This window comes from Astyanax mexicanus, chromosome 1 (genome assembly GCF_023375975.1).
Source record: "Astyanax mexicanus isolate ESR-SI-001 chromosome 1, AstMex3_surface, whole genome shotgun sequence".
NCBI classification, from domain to species: Eukaryota; Metazoa; Chordata; class Actinopteri; order Characiformes; family Acestrorhamphidae; genus Astyanax; species Astyanax mexicanus.
Genome location: NC_064408.1, coordinates 8,321,268 through 8,345,477, shown reverse-complemented (window position 1 = coordinate 8,345,477; position 24,210 = coordinate 8,321,268). Strand labels below are relative to the sequence as shown.

General features: G+C 38.1%; 1 protein-coding gene across 1 annotated transcript; it reads left to right on the top strand.

Annotated features, from left to right (window-relative positions):
• The first annotated feature begins 270 nt into the window (after positions 1-270).
• Positions 271-24,188, top strand: ciz1a (cdkn1a interacting zinc finger protein 1a). Its single transcript, XM_007252079.4, has 16 exons — positions 271-393; positions 2,663-2,909; positions 3,347-3,471; positions 5,304-5,470; positions 6,737-6,830; positions 6,972-7,059; positions 7,741-7,817; positions 9,392-9,468; positions 9,565-9,798; positions 11,473-11,603; positions 11,769-11,862; positions 12,584-12,697; positions 13,319-13,438; positions 14,509-14,587; positions 14,679-14,800; positions 16,996-24,188. Exons 2-16 carry the CDS (start codon positions 2,734-2,736, stop codon positions 17,434-17,436), a joined length of 2,139 nt encoding a protein of 712 aa, XP_007252141.3. The 5' UTR covers positions 271-393; positions 2,663-2,733; the 3' UTR covers positions 17,437-24,188.
• Positions 24,189-24,210: the final 22 nt, after the last annotated feature.

The following is a 24,210-nucleotide window of genomic DNA, read 5'->3' as shown; positions in this document are numbered from 1 at the left end:
ACTGCCCACACTGCCAAAAGTACCAATTAGTCTTAAATATTATTCAATTTTTCTGAAACTGACACACTGATTTTTGGGTTTTCATTGGCTGTAAGCCGTAATCATCAACAATAAAACAAATAAACGCGGAGTTTCACATCATTTTGAACTGTATTACTAAAATAAAATGTTTGTAAAAATGTATTTAGACAGCAGTTCATCATCCGGTACAGCAGGGAGCGCCACACTGATGTGAGTCATGTCTCCATTCAGTCTAATCTGAGCCGGTGTGGTTAGCATTAGCATTAGCAGCGGCACTGCGCAGTCGCTTATCCGGTGAAGAGCGAGTTTCGGCAGGCTACCGCTTTCCATCCTCCCCGGCCGGCGCTTTCTGACCCGGAGCGGAGTTATACAGTAGGTTATACTGCGGGTTATTCAGTTACTGCAGAACTGCGGGGGTATATCTGCTTAAACTGAGGGCAGGAGCCGCTGCAGCAGCCGGCGCTGTGCTGTGTCTTTAGTTGAGCTAGCTAACTAGATAGCTTAGCTTAGCTTAGCCTAGTTTAGCTTAGCTTCTTGTATTGAAATCGTATGGTCATGTTTGGGGAAACGGTGCTAGCTGAAGTTAGCATTTATTATAGAAAATGAATGGGGACGTTAGCCTGGCTAGCTAACCTGTTATGTAGGCTGCTGGATTGTGTTGTTTTGGTTGTAGCTAAACTAATCTAGGTAGGTTAGGCTTATTTAAACGAAGTGTTAAGATTAAATATTTGTCTATAATTAACCTATTTTTATTATGTAATATGTATTATATTATGTAATATTTAGAATAATTTGAAGACAAATTCAGTTAAAGAAGAATATAAGCTAGGTTAGCTAGGTACCTAGCTAGCGCTTTCCACTTGTTGTAGCTAGCCTAGCTAACGTTAAGATGGCTAGTTAGCCAGCTAACAGCATTTACAGCATTTCATTTTGAAGCCCTTTTAGAAATGTGTAGCTAGTTAGCTACCTATTAAACCTCTTATAAACGCTCCCACAAGGCTTTTAACCCTTTCAGGTCTAAATTATCTGAAGAGATGGAAAGAAACATATAGAAAAAACATTTCTATAAAATGTACAGCTCTTGAAAAAAACTCTTGATTTCAGATGAAAGAAATGAATGGTCAGGTATCCCATTACTTTTGTACATGGTTTATTATGTTTACTCTTTTCATATTTCATGCAAGATATACATCTCTGGAAAAAATAAGGCCATTTTACCAAATTAAAAACCTCTGGAATGTAATCAAGAGGAAGATGGATGATCACAAGCCATCAAACCAAGCTGAACTGCTTGAATTTTTGCACCAGGAGTAAAGGCATCCAAAAGCAGTGTGTAAGACTGGTGGAGGAGAACACGATGCCAAGATGCATGAAAACTGTGATTAAAAACCTCCAGGGTTATTCCACCATATATTTATTTCTGAACTCTTAAAACTTTATGAATATGAACTTGTTTTCTTTGCATTAGTTGAGCTCTGCATCTGTTTTGTTATTTCAGCTATTTTTCATTTTCTGCAAATAAATGCTCTAAATGACAATATTTTTTATTTGGTATTAGGGAGAAATGTTGTTGGTAGTTTATAGAATAAAACAACAATGTTCGTTTTGCTCTAACATATAAACAGCAAAATCAGAGAAAGTGATTTAGAAACTAAAGTGGTCTCTTAAATTTTTACAGAGCTGTATATAGCAAATAAATGAAATTAACTAAACTATTTTGTAGTTTTTTTATTTCCATTGCATTGGAAGCATGTGTGAAATATTCTATATTTCACATTGACCTTTTAGTTACTATACTGTATGACAACAGTGTTATGTGCAACAAAACATTTAAAATGAAAGAAAATACATGATGTCTTTTGTAATGGATTCAGGGTCTGAAAGGGTTTAAGTCTCTAAACATGCAACTTAAATCTTGTGCATTCACACAGCCATTCAAAAAGCTGCCATAACCATAGGCACTGCGGTTAATATGATTATGTAAGGGATCTTTTGGTTCTAGAGGTCTTCTCTGTAATAGAATTATTGTTACTGCTACATATTTATAAATCATTGTTTTCCCACTTGTAACCTCGAAAAAGTCCTGTTATAGCTGCTGTAAGTAGTGTTGGCATGGTTTAGGGGAAGTAACTGCCACATTCTGCAATATATTTTCCTAGAAAGTATTGCAATACATGGTATTATTGTCATGTTAAGATTTAAACATTTTATACCACTGATAAAATGATAATATAAAGGCATATGATGCAGTTTACATAATTGTATATGTGTCCACTAATTAATCTACAATGTAGAGAGTAAAGGAACATAGAAATAAAGAAAAACATTAAATAAGCATACAATAATTCCGTCAGCTACTAATGTAATGATATTGTGCATCTCTAGTTTTAGTAAATATGCCTGGATTGTTAAATTATGAGTTTGCAATTTGTTTGTCTGCAATGTTGTGATATTAAAAATCCAAGTCACATATAATAATTTTAATTATGCACAGTATGTGTCCATTATTGAAGCCCAGAAAACAATATTGGGTGGATTTAAGATGCTGGTATATGTCAGCAGTGTAAATATTCTATACACAATATTGAATGAATATTAATAATTTGCACTTTTTACCATCACTATTATCTGACTGTTTCAGGTTGGCTCCCCCAGGCTGAAGTGTCGTGGTTGATTCCACCACCACTACCACCACCGTCTCGGCCAGTGAAGATGTTTAACCCACATCACCACCACCACCAGCAGCAGCAGCAGCAGCAGTTCCACCAGCACCTGCGGCAGCTGCAGCAGCTTTTCCAGCAGCAAACCCCTCCACCGCCTCCTCCCCCTCCACCACCTCCTCAGCCTCCACCCAGCCACCACATCCCGCATCACCACGCGGGAGGCCGGTAAGACACTGGGAGTGGTCTAAAATGAGTTGTGGATTCATAGATTCAGTATAAAGATTGGTGTCAGAGTGTAAACTTGACTTTAATTTAGATTTTATGAGATTTTTTTTTTTGCAAATGTTGTTAGTTTATGCTTTGACAGTTTTCCTTATTTTTTTTTTTAAAGTAGTTTTATATTACGATATATTGAATCACACACTGTAGCCCTAGTTCTTGCCGATACACAGTGATACAGTCAGCTTAGCTTGTAAATCCATGCTGGTATATGTTCTTTCTAAATTTAAAGGGTAATCATTTGTATATGATGTAAAATAAAATCCATTTATTTGCTAGGAACAGTGTATTATTGTGGGGGTTTGCGGTTGCTTTTCTTCAGCTTCTTTATTGTAGCTGCTGATTGCTACTTACTCAAGCCTAATTCTGCTTCTGTTTCTCAGGCCCATGGCTGTACCAGCTCCGGCGCCACCCCCTGCCCGCATGGTCAACCTCTGTTCAGCCACTCAAACTATCATCGCCCCCAACCCCATGTTGCAAGGGGCTCTACTAATGCAGCAGATGCAGGGTAAGCCGAGTCCCTCTCAGGCATGGCTTTCTTTATATAGCTGTCCTGTGGTGCCTGTGATGATTTAAGAACAGTCATGTGAAGCTTCTAGACTTTTTATTTTGGGAGTGAATTGCAATGCAATTGTTCTGGTTCTTTCTTACGTAACTCGATCAGTAATGAAATTGAGAGGATTTTACTTACTGTTACCGAGTGGTGGGTGGCGATCTTATGAATGTTTAGACTCTCGCTGAATACTGCAGTGATGTACAAATCAGAAAGGCCTCTAATTGGCTGCACTTTACACTGGCTGTGCCTTAATGGTCATCAGCCTCCTCATATCACATTCTAAATGAATTTGCTAAACTGAGGATGTAACTGATGTGTTATTCATTGACACTCCATTAGGATTTATCACATATAATTAATGACCTAAATCTCCATATCTTCTCATCAGCCTCTTTTAAACAAAGCATTTAATAATTTAATAAGTCACTTATATGAGATCTGTGTTATTATTGCTTCTGAATATACATTTATTGAGTGTAGAAAGTTGCAAAATTGCATTCAGCTATACTTCTTAATGTAAACCCATTTTACTTATAATTTTGGAACATTTATTATCGTCCCTTTTTATAATGCAATTTGGACATAATTTGAATCTGGCCGTTTTTTGCATTGTGTCAAAAAGTAAAAATAGAAATACAACATTGTGACAGTTAAATCAGGATATTGAAAATTATTTTAATAAAATAAATTAAAATTAAGTAAATTTTACACATCTGTTGTCATTGAAAATTCAGAAAAAAATTTAAAATACTAAAAAATATAAACTAATAACACAACCACTTCAAATCTCACTTTTTTTGGCTTTTATTAGTGTTTCACTTATTAGTGCTGCAGTAGTAAAACAGATACACCTTTGGTATGCCATGTTGTAAATCTTATCAGTGTGTGTAAAGGAAGAGATTTACAGAGGTTGCATGTCACGCAAATAAACAGGCTTATCAGCTGCATGATAAACCCTGACCTGTATAAAGACTGTCTTATCACAGACACGATTTTAATATAGGCAAGTGTCCAAAGGAGTCTTATCAGCATGTGTGATATATATATATATATATATATATATATATATATATATATATATATATATATATATATATTTATTATTATTATTATTATTATTTATTTATTTATTTATTTATTTATTTTTTATTTATTTATTTTTTATCTTTTTCTGTTTTCATTGGATATTTTAACTGGGTGGGGCGGATGGATGAAGGTTTTATCGGGATATGTAGAGACAGAAATTACCTGTAGCAATAAATACTATACCATGCCTAGTACAGTGATTTGTGTTCACAATGTGTCTTCATCATGTGCCATTTGTACCTTAAGATTTCAGCCCCCGAATTATGTTGAATTTTTCTTTTAGAATCCATATTAGGCACTGTAATTAACTACAGGAGCATTGAATTAAGGATGTAACAATTGCAACAGTTGCTAAATGTAATTGCAGCTGTTTCAGTAAGTTGCCATTTGCTATTGTTTGTGTAATTCTATTTAATTGATTTAATGAAAACTGTTAGAAACATAAAAATCTGGAATGTAACAAAAAAAACCCGATATAAACCAAAAACGAAAAAAAGTAAACCAGACTTTATAGGATCCCAGGTACATAAAGTGCAATGTGTATTTACTACAGTGGACTGAATGTAATTTAATAATCTAATAGTGCTGGTTTAAACACTAATTATATCCAACATATGTTGTGTACCACAATATGATAAAATGTTCTCATTGTCTAAATCTGATTTTTAACTCAATTTCCTTCATTCTCTTCTCTTCAGGTAACATGAGGAGCTTTGCCATGGGTGGGCAGCAGTTCCAGCAGTTTTTCGCAGCAGGGTCTAGGTCCTCTATCCTGGGACCTGTTCCACTCGGGGTCGCCATCAAAACTCCACACATGGGATTTCCTCCACGACACTTCAACCCTCACGCTCGCTATTTCAACAACGTAAGACAATGTTCGGTGCTTCATATTACTTATTTATGTGTTACAAGTTTATTTGGTTGAGTAAATGATTTGATCTCACTGGTTTATACTACTTGTGGCTGTTGAGACACTTAATAATGATACAAGAAAGAGGAACATGCTATTAGACTGGCTTAACCTTTGTTTGTGTATTAGTAATAAGCACATTCTCTTTTCATATCGCATAAATATAGACGTATTAATAAGACCTTAGCGTTTAGTGTCTGCATTAAATTTACAATGTAAAGAATAATTCTAAAAAGAATACTGTGATCATTTATTACATTTATTTGGACAAATTGTTCCGATATGAGAATTTATCCAGATATGGGAGTAAGTACTTTAATATAGTGCTGGATGATAAGTCCAGAATTTGTTACACAGTATTTGTTTTGTAATTTCAGTCAACACTATATAATTTTGATGCCGAAACGAACAGTGTAAAACCTACTGCCTGTTTTTGTTTTCAGGAGATCTTAGCCTATTCAAATATGTCTTAAAGAGACATTAATAGCTAAAATATGTTGCTCTGTAATAATAAAAGATTTCAGCCTTGCTTAAAATTATTAAAATGAACTGCAAATATTTAAGTAATTTAGATTTTTTACAATAGTTTAACAAAACTGGATGTTATTTACTGTTTTTAGTAGAGATCATAATACTCCAGATTCGATTAGAACGGATGCCGTTAAACATAAATACTGTGCTGCATCTATGAGTCAAAGATCACTGTCCTGGTTATAATCCTGGTTATGCAGCTTGCCATCAGCTGCCGGAGTCCTAACAGAACCAACTGGCCTTGCTCTCTCTGGGTACAGTAGATGGTGCTCTTTTATCCCCTCATCACTCCTAGGGTGATGTAGATCAACACAAGGCTGCGTCTGTGAGCTGATGTATCAGAACCGAGTTGCTGCACTTTCCTCCAAGAGTTAGCGCTGTGATGCTACTCGGCGATGCTGCATCAGCAGCAGTTCAAAAAGAGGCGGAGGCATGTGCTAGTCTTCACCCTCCTGGTGTTGTGGCATCACTAGTGATGGGGATATACAGCTAAATAGCAGTTGGAATTGGGAGAAAAATGGAAAATATTTGAAGTAAATTAAAAGAAAGAAACACAATAAAAGGAATAATCATTTTGTGTTTAGTGTCAGATCTTGTGAGCTAGACTGAAGAGCAAAGCTTGGTTCCAGATTTCTCTCATGCTGTTATTATTGGAGCTGGCAGTGACTAGACTAACCCGTCTGCACGCAGGACTTCCAGTCACGGCAGCCTGACAGGAAGCGGGAGATCGAGCAGAGGCCCGCGGGGGGCACAGACAGCCAGCCGGGGGCGAGCAGCAGCCGAGGTGTGTGAACTCAGAGCCACCTGTGGAGCTGAATTTATTCACCTGACTTAAGTTTAAACCAGTCACACCACTCTTATTCATGTCTTTTTGTTCATGCTCTATAATCCTTAATATCTGAGTTTATTAATGTTTTTGGTGCAGATGAAGCAGCAGCAGTGGCGGATGTGAGCAGTCAGTCCTCTGCACAGCAGTCAGACGAGCCTGCAGCTAAGAAACAGAGAACAGAAGGGTATAGTACACTTTTTAAATTTCTTGCAATATTTTTGTCATATTTAATAAGCTGCACAGTGTCTTCAGTGTGTTGTCCCAGTATACTAATCATTGAAAAATTACTTTAATTCAGTAATTCTGTTCAGAATGTGAAACTCATATATTATATAGAGGTATTACACCCAGAGTGATCTATTTTAAGCATTCAAACTATCAGTGATTATAGAAACTTCACACGAGACCTTAAGCAGTTTGGACTGTGTGTCTCTCCACTCTTCCTCCAGACTCTGATCCCTTGATTTATAAATGAAATGTAAACTTTGCTGATGATCAGTGATGGTTTGGAGAGACATGTCATCTGCTGGTGTTGATCCACTGTGTTATATCAATATCTCAGTTGATCAGGTTTAGATTGGGGGATTAATATGGAGAACTAACACTTTTTTACTGTTTACTATGTAATTCCATATGTGTCCATTAACTAGTCTTTGTTTCTTTAATATTAATCTACAATGTAAAAAATCCATTAAATAAAGAAATAAATAAAAACCTTGATTGTTGTGAAGGTGTTTCCAAACATTTCCTCCAAACTATTGCAGCTTTTTATTGATTTGTCACTGGTGATTTATTTTTACAAGTTATAACCATCACAGCCATTCAGAATGGCTGATTTTGCTATTTGGCTTTTTGATTCTTACAGTTCAGATGATCAAGTGGAGACTGAAGCTTCCCTGAGCACTGAATATGAACGCCCTGCTGAAGATCCAGACACTGCAGGTACACACAGATATTAAACATAACAAACAGGGAACCACTTCTGCTTTGGTTTTGTTTTTTTAGATACGTTTGTGTAGTGTATAATGTACCAATGTAGTGATATGTAATTTTATAACAATATCTTATATTGGGATAACTTATCTTATATGGGGGTGTAATTATTGTAAATTATTAAACAAAACCTTACACTTCACTTTGGTATACAATACATATGAAGATGTAGTAAGCCTGGAAAGAAAAACTGTTCCTATTTAAAATATTTTTTCATGCACAGATGAGGTTTAAGCCTACCCATTTCCCGTTTCCTTCATTTTGCTGCTGTTATTTACTCATATAATAAAGTAATTTAACTTTGTCAATCATTTATTCTGACTCCACTATTTCCCCTTAAAATGAATAAGCTGGTATGTCACCTTGGGTTTGTAGGTTTTACAGGTTTAGTGTATTTTCATAATCTGTATCTAATATCTGAATATTCTTAATAAACAAGAGTTAATAACATTTTTAAGAGTGACAGTTGTGGACGCCGAGTGGTCCAGCGGTCTAAAACGCTGCCACTATGAGCAGGAGGTCGCAGGTTCGAAGCTGCCAGTGCTCAGTGGGAGCAAAATTGACCGTGCTCCCTCCGGGTGGGTAGATGGCGCTCTCTCCCCACATCACTCCTAGGGTGATGTCCACAGCACAGAGCGCCTGTGAGCTGATGTACCGGAACCAAGCCGCTGTTCTTTCCTCCAAGCGCGCTGGCTGCTCGGCAGTGGAATCAGCAGCAGCTCGAAAAGAATAGGTGGCTGGCTTCACATGAATCGGAGGAGGCATGTGTTAGTCTTCACCCTCCTGGTGTGTTGGGGCATTACTAGTGATAGGGTGGGTTGGGTAATTGGCCGTGTAAATTGGGGAGAAAATGGGGAAAAATTAGAAATAAAATTACAAAAAAAAAGTCAGTTGTTCTGGCAGTGGAATAAGACACTTAATACAGTACTATTTTTACAGTGTATTATTATTTTTTTGCCAGATATAAAGTATTACTCTATGATCAGTTGATTGCCGATTTGAATCCCAGTCAGGCAGCTTGCCATCAGCTGCTGGAGTCTGAGAGAGGACAATTGGCCTTGCTCTCTTTGGGTGGGTCTGTGAGCTGATGTATCAGAACCGAGTCCCTGCGCTTTCCTCCGAGCGCACTGTGATGCTACTCAGCAATGCTGCACCAGCAGCAGACTTCACATGTGTCTGAGGAGGCATGTGCTAATCTTCACCCTCCTTGTGCTGGGGTATCACCATTGATGGGGGTTATACAGCTTGCAAGCAGCTGACTGGTTGGGACAATTGGCCAGATGAGTTAGGATTAAAAAATGGGGGGAAAATTATTACTATGTTATTGGGCTTAAACTTTTTTTTTTTTTTTTGGTTTTGCCGTAATTTAGTTCAGTTGTAATTCTTTAGGTAACGACTAAATGCTTTGTACAAGTCTTAGTTAACCATAAAATTATGATCTAATTCTCCATTTCTGTAATGTAGTGGTCTCTCAATGATATATTAAATGAATCTCTGCTGTGTTTGTGACTCACTTCTTACAGACTGCATAGTGCAGGAAGACGGTACCGTGGCGGGGTCAGAGGCAGCCGAGGCAGTGGAACAGAGCCGAGCAGCTGAGGTTAGCAGCATATTGCACTGTGCCAAATGCTGTTAAGGCAGATATGTCATTTATAAATATAGTGATCCACTCCTGACTCATCTTCTCCTGATACAGCAGGTGGAGGAACCTGAATCATCACCTGAAGATGTGAAGCAGCAAAACAGTCCGGGTCAGTCTGAGCCTGCGGGGTCAGAGGTCGCAGCTGACGGTCAGGAAGACGCAGTCGCTCAGGAGGACGCAGTCGGGTCGACTGCAGTCAAGAGTGCTGAGGAAAGCAGAGACACAGGAGGAGAAACTTCTAACAAATTCTACTGTTATATCTGCAACATCACCTGTCACAACCAGCAGGTACAGTTATGTGATATTGCCTATAATATAGCACTTATTACTGACTTCATTGATTAAATTAATGCATTCAACTACTTTGAGTTGCACCCACTGCTGGCACAGTCCCTGTGGAGACGTACTGCCAAAATATTAGGACTCTCTTAAGCATATAAAGACATACAGATATATAAAGCCCCCAGCATTAAGCTGTGGAGCACAATGGAACTGTGTTCTCTGGAATAGTGGAGCTCCATCCAATAGTTTTGGGATGAGCTGAGGAGTGAGGATGGTGCTCATCCAACACCCTGTCCTTACTAATATTTTTTGCAGGTGTAATATAGTAGTGTAATAACTTACTCTGAAAGAATCATTTGTTTTTACAGTGGCAAATTTAGGCAGATGTTTGCTTTTCCCAACTAAAAAAATAGCTGAAAAACTAAAGTACGTCCCAGTCAGAATCACAGATAATGCTTTATGGCTGATTTTAATACAATTTAACCTGGGAAAAAAGGTGATGGGCAGTTTAAGCCCTATTTTAGCGATCTATTGGTACGTGATCAACTATGCACCTTTATTTAGGGCATGTTATTGTGTCTTTCATATCATAAAGACAGGAAAAGTACACATTGTGTGTACCAATTCTCTTAAAGCTGATGCCTGTAAGTTTTGGGATTTAGGGCCCTCTCTGGTAAGAATGGGTAATTGCACCGAGCATGCGGAAGATTCATTTTAAACTGGGCGGGTGTGATGCGGTCTCCTTTCTGAGCGGATGAATCCGATTCCAGGTTATGTTCTGTCAGAGAGAGAGAGAGCACTCAGTTAGAAACTTCACTCCTTTTCTTTAATTTTTACAATGAGTGAATGAGCTACTGAGGTCCGAGTTTCCCCTTCTGAAGTCTCCATTGCTCCACCAGCCGCTCACGTTCAGTAAGACTGAGACTGATCCTCTTTTAGAGGCTGTACGTGTGACTTAAGTACGAAAAGACACGTGACGTGGCCAGAAGAACTCCAGTGAAAAGCGACCCGACACCCCAGTTTTAGAATAAATATGTTAGGCTTAGCAGGAATGGTCGTTTCAGCACAATGGTACCATTAAACACTATATTTTATCCATATACTTCTCCACTTAGATATGCTTCTGCTTTCAGTTTAGAAACAAAATATTATGGACTGCCACTTTAGTTACTCATGAGTGCGTTTTGGATGTAACGTAAAATAAACCAGTCAGCGTGTCACTTGGCATTTAAGAGCCAGATGTGCTCTGACTTTGGCAAATTGGTATTTTAATGGCGCAGTACTTCTGCGTTTCTCAGCAGAGGAAATTTACCTGCTTATTCACGCTGTGAATGTGCATGAGCAGATCATTTACAGGAACAGCAATGTTTTTTTAATTTTTTTTTTATTCTGTTTATTGTTGATGTGAAAGTTAAATTTCTGCACAAGGAGCACAGACAGCAAATACAGATTTGATTGTGGGTGCCTAAAACAAGATCTGAACCTCCTTAGCATCTATTACAGCATAGAAAGGCTGGAATTGACGCCAACTCCAACCATGGTTGGTGTAGCCAGTGGGTAATAATGCTGCCTTTACTGTGGCAGAGTAAAATAACGTATTAACAAATGAAAAATACTTTTTATTCTGCATTTAAACTGTGATTCAGAATACAGAATTTACACGTGTGTCTGTATATTCAGAATTTCCAGAGCCATATGAATGGACTGGCCCACCAGCAGAGAATGATGGAAATTCAGCACATGAGTAATGCCTGCCTCGTCACATTACTGCCTCGTGTGCAGGAGTCCCTGCAGGGAGGACGCAAGGATGGGTAAACTGAACACACACACACACACACACACACTCAAAAGCTAAACATTGTTGAATTGCTAAAGCAGTATTAACAAAAACAGCAAAATCTAATAAATATGAATGACATTTTGTGTCAAAGACTCAGGAGGTGATTTAAAGGTGTAATATGTCTTTTATACTGTAGGGAGAAAAGACCAGGCCTGCAGAGGTGGTGTGCCACCTGCCAAACCCACTTCACCACTAACGTCATGGACCATCGCAAGACCAAGGAGCACAAGGTGCGATATTAACAGTGTAAATGCTAATAAATAATAGGGGTGTGACGAGACACGATACTGGGTTTACGAGAACGGGACGAGACAAGATTTTAAAATAAAAACGTTGTTAAAAAAATGTCAAAAATGAAAAGTGGAGTTTTATTTGACAAAATCATACAACGCACACTTAACAGACTGGTATCTCTCACATATTGATTCTATAAGAAATAGAAATAAGAATAAGAATAAAAATTAAAATAAAACAATTCTAGGTCTTATATAGGGCAAACAATAAGTGCAAACCACAAACAGTCATATTAAGCCTATGCTTGAAGTGCAAACAGAGACAGTACATTTTTTAAAATACAGTACAGAGCTTAGGGATTAGTACAACTGCCTATGAAACAGTCACGTGTAGGATTTACTTACAGTATTTACTAGGGCTGTGAATCTTTGACTGTACCAACTGTCGCGCGGAGCTCACATACTGTTTTTTTTTGTTTGTTTGTTTTTTTTCCCTCCTCTCTTTTTTTCTTTTTTCCTTTTTTTTCTTTTCCCTGACGAGAAATACTGTCACGTTTTAATCTCGTCACACCCCTACTATGTGCAGTGCTGTTAATCTCTTCTTTTAGTTTAATTTAGTTTAGTTTAATATTCACTCTTCTGATTGAACAAAACACCAAACGCAAACATAAAACTAGAATCTGATGTATATATTTATGTTCTTTTGGTTCTTTTGCAGATCTGTAGCCGTTCCTCTAGCCCTACCTGCACTCTGTGTCGGCAGCAGTTCAGAACGTCAAGAGAGTTCATAGAACACATGCAGTCCACTGAGCACAGGCAGCACATGGAGCAGGTAACTTCAATACAACACTCACTCACAAGTGGATTTTTTTTGTTGAGTTGGAACCAATACTAATAATAAGTGTTTATCCAGGATATTCTCTGTCCTGACATGACCATGGTAGCATGAACTTCCCCTTAGTGTTCAATCAGCAGAATCACTTTTAAAATTCACATTTAAAAAAATGTCTCTTTGAAGAGAACTGCCTTGTTTCTTACTTTTCAGTTTGGGTCCAATCCAAAGTAGAAGGTATAAAAAGTGGCGTGAACCAAGTTCTGGAGTCGGGTCCAGGCTTTAAGTGTGAAACCCCCCCTAATAGAGCACTTAATTCTATTTCAGCTACTATGCCCTGTTCCTCTTCCTAATTTAATAATCTCTGCATTCAGGGATTAGAAATGTTGTTTTAGTAGCCATAGGGTTATTGTTTGGCTTATGTCTTGAAGTATCAAGTCACTCTGCATAAGAGCATCTGTTAACTGCAGTAAATGTAATTTTTAAAAATGTTTTAGCATTATACATAACAAACTATAATGTTTAATGTTAGACATTTTTCTTCAACATGCTGTTTTTATATTGTTACTCTCTTGACTGCTTGATTGCATGATTTCTTCAGCATCTGTTGTTTCTGTGCAGTTGTGGAAAGAGACTGGGAAGGAGAATCTGAACGAGTTGTGTTTGGACGCTTACGCAGTGGGAGCAGACGAAACGGGGGATAACAGTGATGAGGAGGAAAGACCTGATGAAGAAAATGGAGTAGGGAAAAACTACATGCTATATTTCACACACAGTTGTTTTATAAAGTACTGCTTTAGAGTAGATGCTTTTAACTTTAAGTAAAACAGATATTTTACACTTAGAAATTTCCCAATTGCTTGAATTGCCTCATACAACCTATTTTTAATTACTATCACTACACTTACACTTACATGTGTACATCATTTTTGTAGCCTATTCCTCTTCGTAATCCTGGTCATTTTTTAAGAATTGAAACTTAAATGGGCGCCGCCTAGTCCAGCGGTCTAAAGCGCTGCCACTGTGAGCGGGAGGTCGCAGGTTCGAGTGCTGCTCATGCAGATTGCCATCAAGCTGCCGGCGCTCAGAGGGAGCACAATTGGCCTTGCTCCCTCCGGGTGGGTAGATGGCGCTCTCTCCCCACATCACTCCTAGGGTGATGTCCGAAGCACAGGGCGTCTGTGAGCTGGTGTATCGGAACTGAGTTGTGATGCTGCTCGGTAATGCTGCATCAGCAGCAGCACAAAAAGAAGCTGTAGCTGACTTCACATGTATCGGAGGAGACATGTGTTAGTCTTCATCCTCCTGGTGTGTTGGGGCATCACTAGTGATGGGGGAGTCCTAATGAGTGGGATGGGTAATTGGCCGTGCCAAATTGGGGAGAAAATGAGAAACAATTATGAAATTGATTTGGTATATTTTCCATCATCATAAAATGTGATAAAGAATTTGTTTATTGATTAAGTAAATTGATGTATAAATACTAAATGGGTAAATTCAGTGCAAAATCTTAAGATGTTTGTTTGTTGTATCTTTTTGTTACCTTTTACCTTATTTTACTTTTAAGAAATAAGCCTATATTTTACCTTCTGATGTGAGTGTAGCTCCTGTTTAGTCACTTTTTAAGGGAGTGGATGATGCAGAGGTTTAGTTAAAGTCAATAACTCCAGTGTTAATGGAGACATCTGCATGTAAAATTGTAAATGTGTCTTTTTAGTAAATGTTCTTTTTAGTATAAGTAGAGAAACAGGTGCAGTGCATTAGCCTCACTAACTGTAACTAAGTAATTCTGGTTGTTCTCACTCTGGCAGGAAGGGCTGCCTGTACAGATGGAAATCACACTGGAAGACATGACCGAGGAGGAGGAGTTTGACCAGGGCACAGTGTATGGTAAGCAAAAACACCCTTTATTGTGTGTTTCAGTAGAAAGTGATACCCATATTGTCACATGTTACATTTAACTCTGAATTTTGTTCCCCAGGTTCCAGCTTCGTGATTCCCGTCGCTGGATTTCTGTGCAGACTGTGTAATCAGTTCTATCACTTCGAGACGTCTGCGAGAAGCACTCACTGCAAGACACTCCAACACTTTCAGAATATGAAGGCAAGTCCAGACAGCACTTGCATTGCTTCATCATTTTAATGCCTGGATTTAAAAATCCATCAATTAAAATCAAAATTTCACCAAAAATGCATCTTCATTCAAACAGTAAATATACAGCTACTAGGAGTGGGAATCTCTAGGCGCCTAATAATCCAATTTGATGAAGATTCAGAGGTCTGTTTTAATTAACCAAATGAATAAAAAAAAAACTATGATTAGTGTTAGGGTAATGGTTGGGTAAGCTTCAGCCACAATATTAACACAAGAAGGTAATTTTATGTTATGGCTCTTTTTAATGTCGTCTGATCTGTTAGATGTATGAATCTATTTATTCTATGTATGAATAAAGTATTACGCAAAATATATAATTAGTGCTGGGCGGTATGGCCAAAAATGCATATCACGATATTTTTCAAGATTCTGACGGTTTCACGATATATCACGATATTTTTATTATTCCTTTTATTTATATTCCGTTTTAATATATGTTTGTGAATTACTGTTCTGTTAGGAGTACATATAATATAAAACACTAAGGCTTTAAATTAAGGCTTTGATTGGTATCGGGTTTCCTTTTTATTTTACCCACAAAATATATACACAACATATGAAGAAATCAGACTTTATTATCAGAAAAATTGCTAAAATGTAAACAATAGACCTTAAAAAAGATACGCTAATAAATTCAACACAGCTTTCTTTACAAAATTAATATTAATTATTATTAAAGTTTTAATAAATAGTTTCATAAACACTATAAACAACCCTAAAATACTCAATGTTTAAGTATTCAAAAAGATATTTCTCAAAAGTTCTGTTGCACAAGTTAGATACAAGTTTAATATCAATTTACTATGTTATTCCTGAAGCCATTAGAGGCATTACAATTTAAATCAGCTACAATTCCCTTCTTTCTCCAGTTAACAAATGCATTCAGATTATCCTTCAAGCTACAGTATTAATATATTCAAAAGGGCTGTAGTTGCTGCTCTATTTTACTGAGATAAAAACACTCATACAGTAGAAACAGAAGGTTCTGATTACTCAGCCGGATGGAGCTAGACCAGCGTTTGACTCTTTTCTTTGGCGGTTCTGTTCCACACTGCGCTCCGCAGCGCCATCTAGTGGTGTGGCGGTATGAGAGAAATGCATACCGGTTCAAGTTCACCCCACAGTATATCGAATGAACCAGTATACCGCAAAGCACTTTATATAATAGAGATTTTGTTTTTTAGGGCAGTTCTGATTCTATTTAAATGAGAATATGGTAATTTCCTGAGCACAAAATGTGTAGCTACACGTTGGCAGGTCTGACTTGATTTTTGTCGTTTGTAAATCGATTCAGAACCGTCCATGTCCAAATCAAGATGTTTGTAAGAATCATAAATTTCCCCACCCCTAGTACACAGCTACTATCTAAACACATCTTAGTAGACTGTCCTGCACTTTTAACCACTAGAAATAACTTTTATAGGGTTACAAATAGTGCTGGACGATATGGCCAAAATTTATATCACGATATATTCCTTAATTTCGGTCGATACGGTATAATTTCGATATCGATATAAATACTTTGAAGACCTCAGAAAAACTGCTAAGAATCCCTGCAATGAAAATCTGTACAATACTGTCTGAAATTTTAATGTAAGTCTTTAAAGCCTCCTCTCACAAAAACTGTATAATACTTTAGAAATAAAAAATGGTCAGAATAAATCAATGCTTACTTTTATTTGCATGTAGCAAAATAAAAAACATGACATATCTGTCAAACACAAACCTATAAGCTATATACATATTACCAATATAAATAACTTTACATTACAACAGAGGCAGAGCTTCTTATTCTTTTGTAAACATATTTAACAGATCAAAACAAAAGTGCTTCAACCAAGTTAACCTTAAATAACTTAGATACAACATAAACTACAAAAGTGCTCCAGATATTGTGTGTAGTGAAACTGCTTGAAGTGGTGGAACAGACCGGACCGGAGCGCAGCCGAGCTTCATCGCGGGACATTCTAGGTGCGAAGCAGAGATCCGGCTGAGATCCGCTCGGTTAGGGTCGGTTTCGCCAAGCTTCATCGCGGGACATTTTAGATGCGATGCGATGCGAAACAAAAACACAGCTACTTTTCGTTCTAGTACACAACCGCATATAAATATAATACATTTATTTTTATATTTGTTCATTACAGAAATATAAGGCCTTAAAGCTCCAGGAGGACTCAACAGCTGAGTCTATCTGCGGCAGCTCAGCAGACCCTCACACCAAGGACACGGAACCCTCGGCCAGCGACAGCAGACTAGTTCTGGAGAGCTCCACCGAACCAGCCACTACTCATCAGGGAAGCACTACCGCAACAGCCGCTGCAGCCACCACTGCAGCCACCACCGCAGCCACTGCAGCAACCACCACCAGCAGCACAAGCAACAGCAGCAGCGAATGCCCTTCCCCCAGCCAGCAGCCGGCAGCGCCCGAAACCCCCGGCGAGGCTGGAGAAATGGAGGAAGAGACAGTTCTGGAGGAGCCGGAGGAAGGTGAAGACGCTGGAAGCAGCATCCTAGAGGAGAAGCCCAGCAGAGGGCGCGGTAGGTCATCAGCAAAGAAACGAGGAAGGGGAGGACGAAGACGCTGAGTGAACAGAAGAAGCAACGGTGGAAGCATTAAAAAGAGGACTGAGCTGCTATCTAATGTGAATGAGAGGGAAGTTGATTGATTGGATCTCTGTCTAACCTGTCCCCCGAAGTGCACCTCTTCAGCTCAAACCGCAGAACACCAGGACAATCCCGGTAGAGAATAGGTCTTTCTTTCACTCAGCCTTTCGTTGTAGGTGTCGGCCCCCTTCGGATTTTCAAACCACCAAACAAAACATGTAGGTCATAGTTCTCGTTTTTCTTTTTATCTGAGCTTCAGGCGGTCAAAAGGTGGGATATAAGAATACGGTTGGATCTGTGTGACTAATCTTTTTTTTTAAAGGACGTTGCACAAAAAAACAAAACGGACGTTAGCCCTCTTGATGTGTGCGTGCTCGATTCTGCACAGGCTTGTAGTGACTTAGAATGTAGCAACATTAAAAACAAGCATTTTGAGAAAAGTAAGAAGGTGGTTTTATAAAAAAAAAAGGAAAATTACAAAAAAACAGTCAAGGTACTATATTTTGAAAATTGATGTCTTAAAAAGTTGTGTTCGGATGCTTTGAAAAATCGTGCAACTGAGAAAAATGAGACCCCCATCGCCCTTTTGTAAAATTTGATTTTATTACATTTTTTTAGAATTAATACATTATTTGAAAGGATGTAACCCTTACTGGCCTGAAGCTGTTTTCACACTAAATGCAGTCTGTTCAAGCTGTTTGTCCGTTGAATAAAAAAAAATAAATAAAATAAAAGTGTGAGGTGCTAAAGATAATTAAATTAGCTGCTCTGCAATTTACTGTGCTTTGACTTGTGGCACATAGATAAAGGTAGGTGCAGCAATAAACAGGTTGCTGCATCTTCACCATGCATCCCATTGAAAATTCACAGCAGGCTCTGGGTGGTCCAGCGGATTTAGGCGCTGCCACAATGAACGGGAGATTGCTGGTTCGAATCCCGATTATGCAGCCTGCCATCGGCTGCCGGAGCCAGATAGAGCACAATTGGCCATGTTCTCTCTGGGTGGGTAGATGGCGCTCTTTCCCCCATCACTCCTAGGGTGATGTTGATCAACACAAGGCATCTGTGAGCTGATGTATCAGAACTGAGTCACTGCGCTTTCCTCAGAGCGCACTGTGATGGTACACAGCAATGCTGCATCAGCAGCAGTTAAAAAAAAAGAAGTGATTTCTAGTCTAGTTCACTCTTCTTGTGTTGGGGCATCACTAGTGATGGTGGACATACAGCTTCTAGCAGCTGAGTGGGTGGGACAATTGGCAAGGTAAATTGAGAGAAAATGGGATGAAATTGTAAATTCAATTTGAATTTGAATTTTCTGCTTTTAATGTGAAAACACCTCAGGCCATTCATTGTTCCTTTTGTCTACAGAACAGACCCTGGCTCACAAAATGCAAACATGTTTTGCCTGGCATTAGTTTTAGAGAATTCAGACAATTCTTGATCAGCTAAATATTGGAGGGATACCAACCCTGGGGTGTCGTTGAGGGCGTTCTTGGAGGGCGTGTTCTTAATACATCTAAACAAGCTTATCTGCTAATTAACAAGCCTTTCTTGGGTTAAACGTGCTGTGTGGAGCACAGCCAGGGTTTGAAACCAGTGGAGTAGTTGACAATTGTGTAGCTAGCCATTGCTTCAGTAAAACCAGTCAGTAGGGTCATTGTAAGTGGTCTTATGCTGCATTCCGTTTAAACTCTTGAGTTTCAAGTGGAAATTTAAACTAGAACACATTCAAGTTGGGTTTCCGATAAAGTATTTGGAAAGTAGGGAGAGCCTTACCCAACACGGAGTTAGAAATCCAAGATGGCTGTTCTGTACTTCAACAGCAGTAAAAGGAGTAGTTTCATACAGATTATTAATCTTTTTGTTTATTCATGTTGTACACACAATATTGTTCAGTTTTTATCTGTGGACTTGTTTTCATGGTGTTTGGGTATGCAAAATACTGCATAATGCAAGCAATGCTAACCTGGGATAATGCTAAATGCTTACAATGATTATTAGTAATATAAAATGTGGGTTAAATATTTTTTTGCTGGATTCAGCACTCGTAAAACATGGGTCAATAATTGTCAAACCAGCTGTAATAAGCGTCAATAAAAGTCTTTGGCCCAATCCAGCCCATTTCACCCATTCACCCTACCACTTACCCCTACCCCTTATTTTCGAGTGTAACCCTTTCCCTTGGATCAGAGTTAACTTTAGGGCACCGTATATATTCAAAAAGAGAGAGGTGGTGCAGAAATGTATTATAATTGTCCTTTCCTTAATTCCTAAAATGAGCTTTGATTAGCTTTTATTTTATTTTATATTTTTTAGTTCCGCCTTAAATGCTGCAGCCCCTGCTGCCTGTTGCACAATTTAAGGTGGAACCGGAAAGTTAGATAGATAGGCAAACTACTAGCAATCTTTTTTTACGCTTGTTATGAAGAAATGGGCGATAAAACATTAAAACAATATCAAAACTATGGTAATATGGTAATACATTTGTGGGTTTCTTACCAGTGATTATCAAATCCCCTTTGTTTGAAGTGTGCATCTGAAAAATCTCCATTTAAATAGATAACAATCCCTTTCTTTTCCCCTCCAGCCTAAGAAGAATCGGGACACAAAACAGATGGGTAGGGGTAAGAGGTAGGGCCAAGGGGTTAAATTGGATTGGGCCTTTTGCTAACTGTTATTTTTGGGAAAGTTTTAAAATGGTATACAATTTTGAACTTTTAACTTTAATTCCGTCTCTAGTGACACATTCCCAGCTTGGTCTTCCCACATCTGAGTTAAATGGAATGCAGCATTATTCGTGGATGAATAGGCACATATGGCCTCTGGAGAGCTCATTCAGTACTGAAAACAGTATCACTGAGAGGTGACAGGAGCAGAGACTTGATATGCCAACGTTGTCCTAGATAGCAATCGTTCTCACATTGGCTTCACCCGCTTACGAAGTCCCTCTACGTAACGCAACACGAGTGGACATGCTCAGCTCAGAGGAGTGCTTCTCTAGACCAGAGTATTCTGGGGTTAAACAGACGATGAGAAGAACATTTCAGGTTAGCTCTAGCAGGATCACACAAAGCCAGCACTCTTTAAAGAGCTTTTTGTACGCATGCTGTTCCAATGACCAATACTTGGGCTACAGCCTGAGGCGTTTGATGATGACTTTTTAAAATCCTTGGTAAATGTTTCTCCGTTCATAACCAGAGTAACCCGCATTCTCCACCAGTGTTCTGGGCCCGTCGTAGTCCTGGTGGATGTGTTGTTTCTAGCTTAGCTGATTATGTGACCATGCTGTTCTCGTCTTTCTTTCTTTATTATTTTTATTTTCTGAAAAACTGCTCTGCACTGGAAAAGCGGGTGTGACGAAGGAAGGACTGACTTTCGTGTATCTAACTATACTATAATACTATCATTTTTTTTTCTTCTTTTTAGCCAGGAATAGTCATCATCACAGACTCTTCTAGTCAGTTTAGTAGCAAACTCTTGGTTAATTTCCAAAACTCACAATAAAAAAACCCCTACAGATTCTACAGTAAAGGAAAAGTACTGTACAAAGTTGTTGAGGGAAGTTGAGCAGGAACTCTAGCATGAGAAAATACGCAGATCTGCCACATTATTAAAAACATGTCCATATTGATTTTTCCCTTACTTATAGTCCTTATTCTGTAGTTCTACACTTACAGACTGTAGTCCTTCTGCGCAAGAAGAAGATACCACTCGTTTCTCAAATATAATTATTTTCTTTAAAGCATTGAAATGCTGGTATCCGTTGGAATCCCATTTGTGCAAATGTAACAAGCCCCTCCTCAAGGTCATAAAACTAGGAAAATGCATAGATGACTTTCTGACTTTTCATAGCTGTGTGTAGAGAAGAGTGTAAAACACTGAATTTAGTGCAGTTTTTTATTTTATTTTATTTTATTCAGTGGTCTTTGAGAAGCTTTGTGATCTTTTTACATCCTCAGTGGCATTATCTGTGTGGACAATGTTGGATGTTGATGTGTTTTAATTTCTTCTGTTTTTTCTTTTTCCAGTTGAAATATTGTGTTTTATTGTTTTTATTTAATTTTGTGTATTTTAATTTTGAAACTCTTTGATTACACACTGGAAGAAGTGAAAGTGCAGATGTGTGAATGCTTGGCCTGGCTAATGCAACGAATGGTCTGGAGACATGTAGCTAAATCATTCAGCAGATACATAGACTAACGGTTGTAATTTCAGTACTGTTTACGTAGAATCACTTGGGCATTAATGTGTCTCATGTATGGAAGTTTCCTGGTGGCTGAATTAAATGGCAACATTAAGCATAATTCTAGAATTTATTTTATAAACAAAAAACCTTCAGAGAACACACGTCTTCAATAGGGATGCTTTAATACTGAATTTTTGAGTTGCTAGGCAAATTCAAGAAACAATGTTGAGAAAGTTCCAGCTTGATCTCACAGTTCACAGTTTTCTTGCTATATTTACTGTACCCAAATACCTTTCTTTACTGTAACCAAGCAAAAAACATACATTTGTGAAACATAATTTCATTATTTTAAATCAACACCTAAACTCTAATTCTAAACTGAACCAGAACCATGTTAAAATACTCTTTCCATTCATTTCACTTCCAAACATTCAAAAAGAGATCAGAAAAGTTGAATCCCATGCTTATGGTGCAACCAATATGAGCTACTTTTCTCCACCACTACTTTATAAAACACTGTGTGTGTCCAAAGTGAGGTACCCTTCATACAGAGCCAAGAAATGCAGCCAATGTTTGTAGCAATTCTGAGGACGCAGCTGATGTATACTTCCTGGCCATCAGTTACCCACAATTCCACAGTTGAATTTGTGTGACATAGTCTACTAAAGTAGGATTCTAGATAGTTCTACCAAGGAACTTGACTGTAATCTCGGCTTTGGAATGCAGCTAAACTCTATCTTCAGCTGTGTATTTCATTTTTACAGTGCAATGCAGACAGGTTGTGTTCTGCGACTGTGTTTTATAAAAAAGACAATAGCAGGCTTCAAGAATAAAGTAAAACAATTTTGAGAAAAAAAGTTTCATAATATTTTGAGAATACAGCTGCAATATTTGGCACAATACCAGAGAAGTCACATTCAAATGGTCAAGGTGTTTGAAAAAAGCATAATACATGCTTCCTGTTAAAAAAAGGGATGTTAATGATTTTGCTAGTTCATCCCCCCCCCCCCCATTCGTCTGTACAGTGTGTCCAATCTGGCAACAATAGCTATGAAAACATATTTGTGGGCAGAGCCTGTTTTTGGGTCTTTAAAATGTTATGTTAAATGTAGGCAGAGTCGTTTCATCCACATGGTAGTTAATGTTCAGCCTCCATCAGGCATGTAGAGTCAGTCATGGTGTTACTCATTTGCAGTTGTGGAAATTAATCAGCGTCCTCATGAACATACACACAAGCACCGTACACAGTATTATTCACTCTGATCCAGGGGTTGGATAAACAAAAGCTTTCATAAGAAAAAAAAACTTTTTTTATTAGGCTAGGCCAATTGTCCCACCCATTAAGCTGCTACATAGCTGTATCGCTAAGCAAGCTGAATGACTGGGATTCGAACCCAGAGGCCGCTGGACCACTCAGCACCAAAGAGAAAAGAATGTTAAGAGAAACACTAAAGTTCATAACCATTGGCCTCATTCTGCAAAACATATCTATTATAAAGTCCATAAGATACATAATTCAGCAGATTCCCGATTTCTATTTTTAACTGCAAAATTGCTTACAGCTCTGATATAAAAATAATGATCTCACTCCCTTCGTAAAGATAGTTATAAAAACAAATTACTAAAAATAAATACATTTGTTGATACCTTTTTCTTTTACGCCTGCTTTTACAGAAATTTGACTACCCTTGGCGTGAAGGTGCTTCACGCAGCAGCATGGGTACATCAGATGACACTGGTGTTTACTGTATCTACTGTAACTGTAGATTAACCCTTATTTATACACAGGAATGAAAGAAATCATAGGGGAATTTGTTGGGTTTTGGCAAAATACTTGGAAAGGAAATTTACTTAAGTCCCATAATTCACTAAACTGCAATGTAAGACTAAAACTAATTGAACTAAATGTGTACAGTGTAGCAAACACAAACTTTACTTAAGATTCAAATATAGGAAACCCCCCTTTAGACCAGAGCTAACAACCCACAGGCAAAAAAGTCGACTTAAAACACTTTTGTGAATCCAGCACAAAAATGGATTTCCTTTAATTTATTCAGTCCCAGCAGCCACAGCTACATCCTGAGTGTTGTATATGGTACCAGTGGAGCTAACAGACAGCCTTTTTGTAATATTTATCAGGCCAGTGTGTTTTGGAAGCCGTATATTGTACAGCAGAAGCAGCAGTAGCAGATAATACTCATCATACATCTCATCAACATCTAGCTAACCAATGGGTAATCATCATCATTCATAACACGCACACATTCTGGACAAACCTTGAGGAGATAATGATGCTACACAGAGGCAAGCTATTCTGTTTGAGAAGTCCTACCTCCAGGACCACAGCATTAAGGAAATGTGGAAAATTAGAATGAACACCAGAATGGAATGGACATTTCATAATCTATTTTTATTCAACAAACGACAAAAAAAGGAATAGATCAAAAAATATGGTTTTATAGCAGCTGGAAGTACCATGTATGTTTTCCGATGTTTGTTTTTCTGCATTTGGGTCGTTTTAATGTTAATTAAAATATTTGATGATTATCTCTTGGATTTGGATTGTTTT

Bases quoted from the DNA above. Each gene is read 5' to 3' on its own strand.
- ciz1a (XM_007252079.4), top strand. From the start codon at position 2,734: ATGTTTAACCCACATCACCACCACCACCAGCAGCAGCAGCAGCAGCAG. The intron at 7,818-9,391 runs GTACACACAGAT...CACTTCTTACAG, and splicing joins TGAAGATCCAGACACTGCAG to ACTGCATAGTGCAGGAAGAC. The intron at 9,469-9,564 runs GTTAGCAGCATA...CTCCTGATACAG, and splicing joins AACAGAGCCGAGCAGCTGAG to CAGGTGGAGGAACCTGAATC.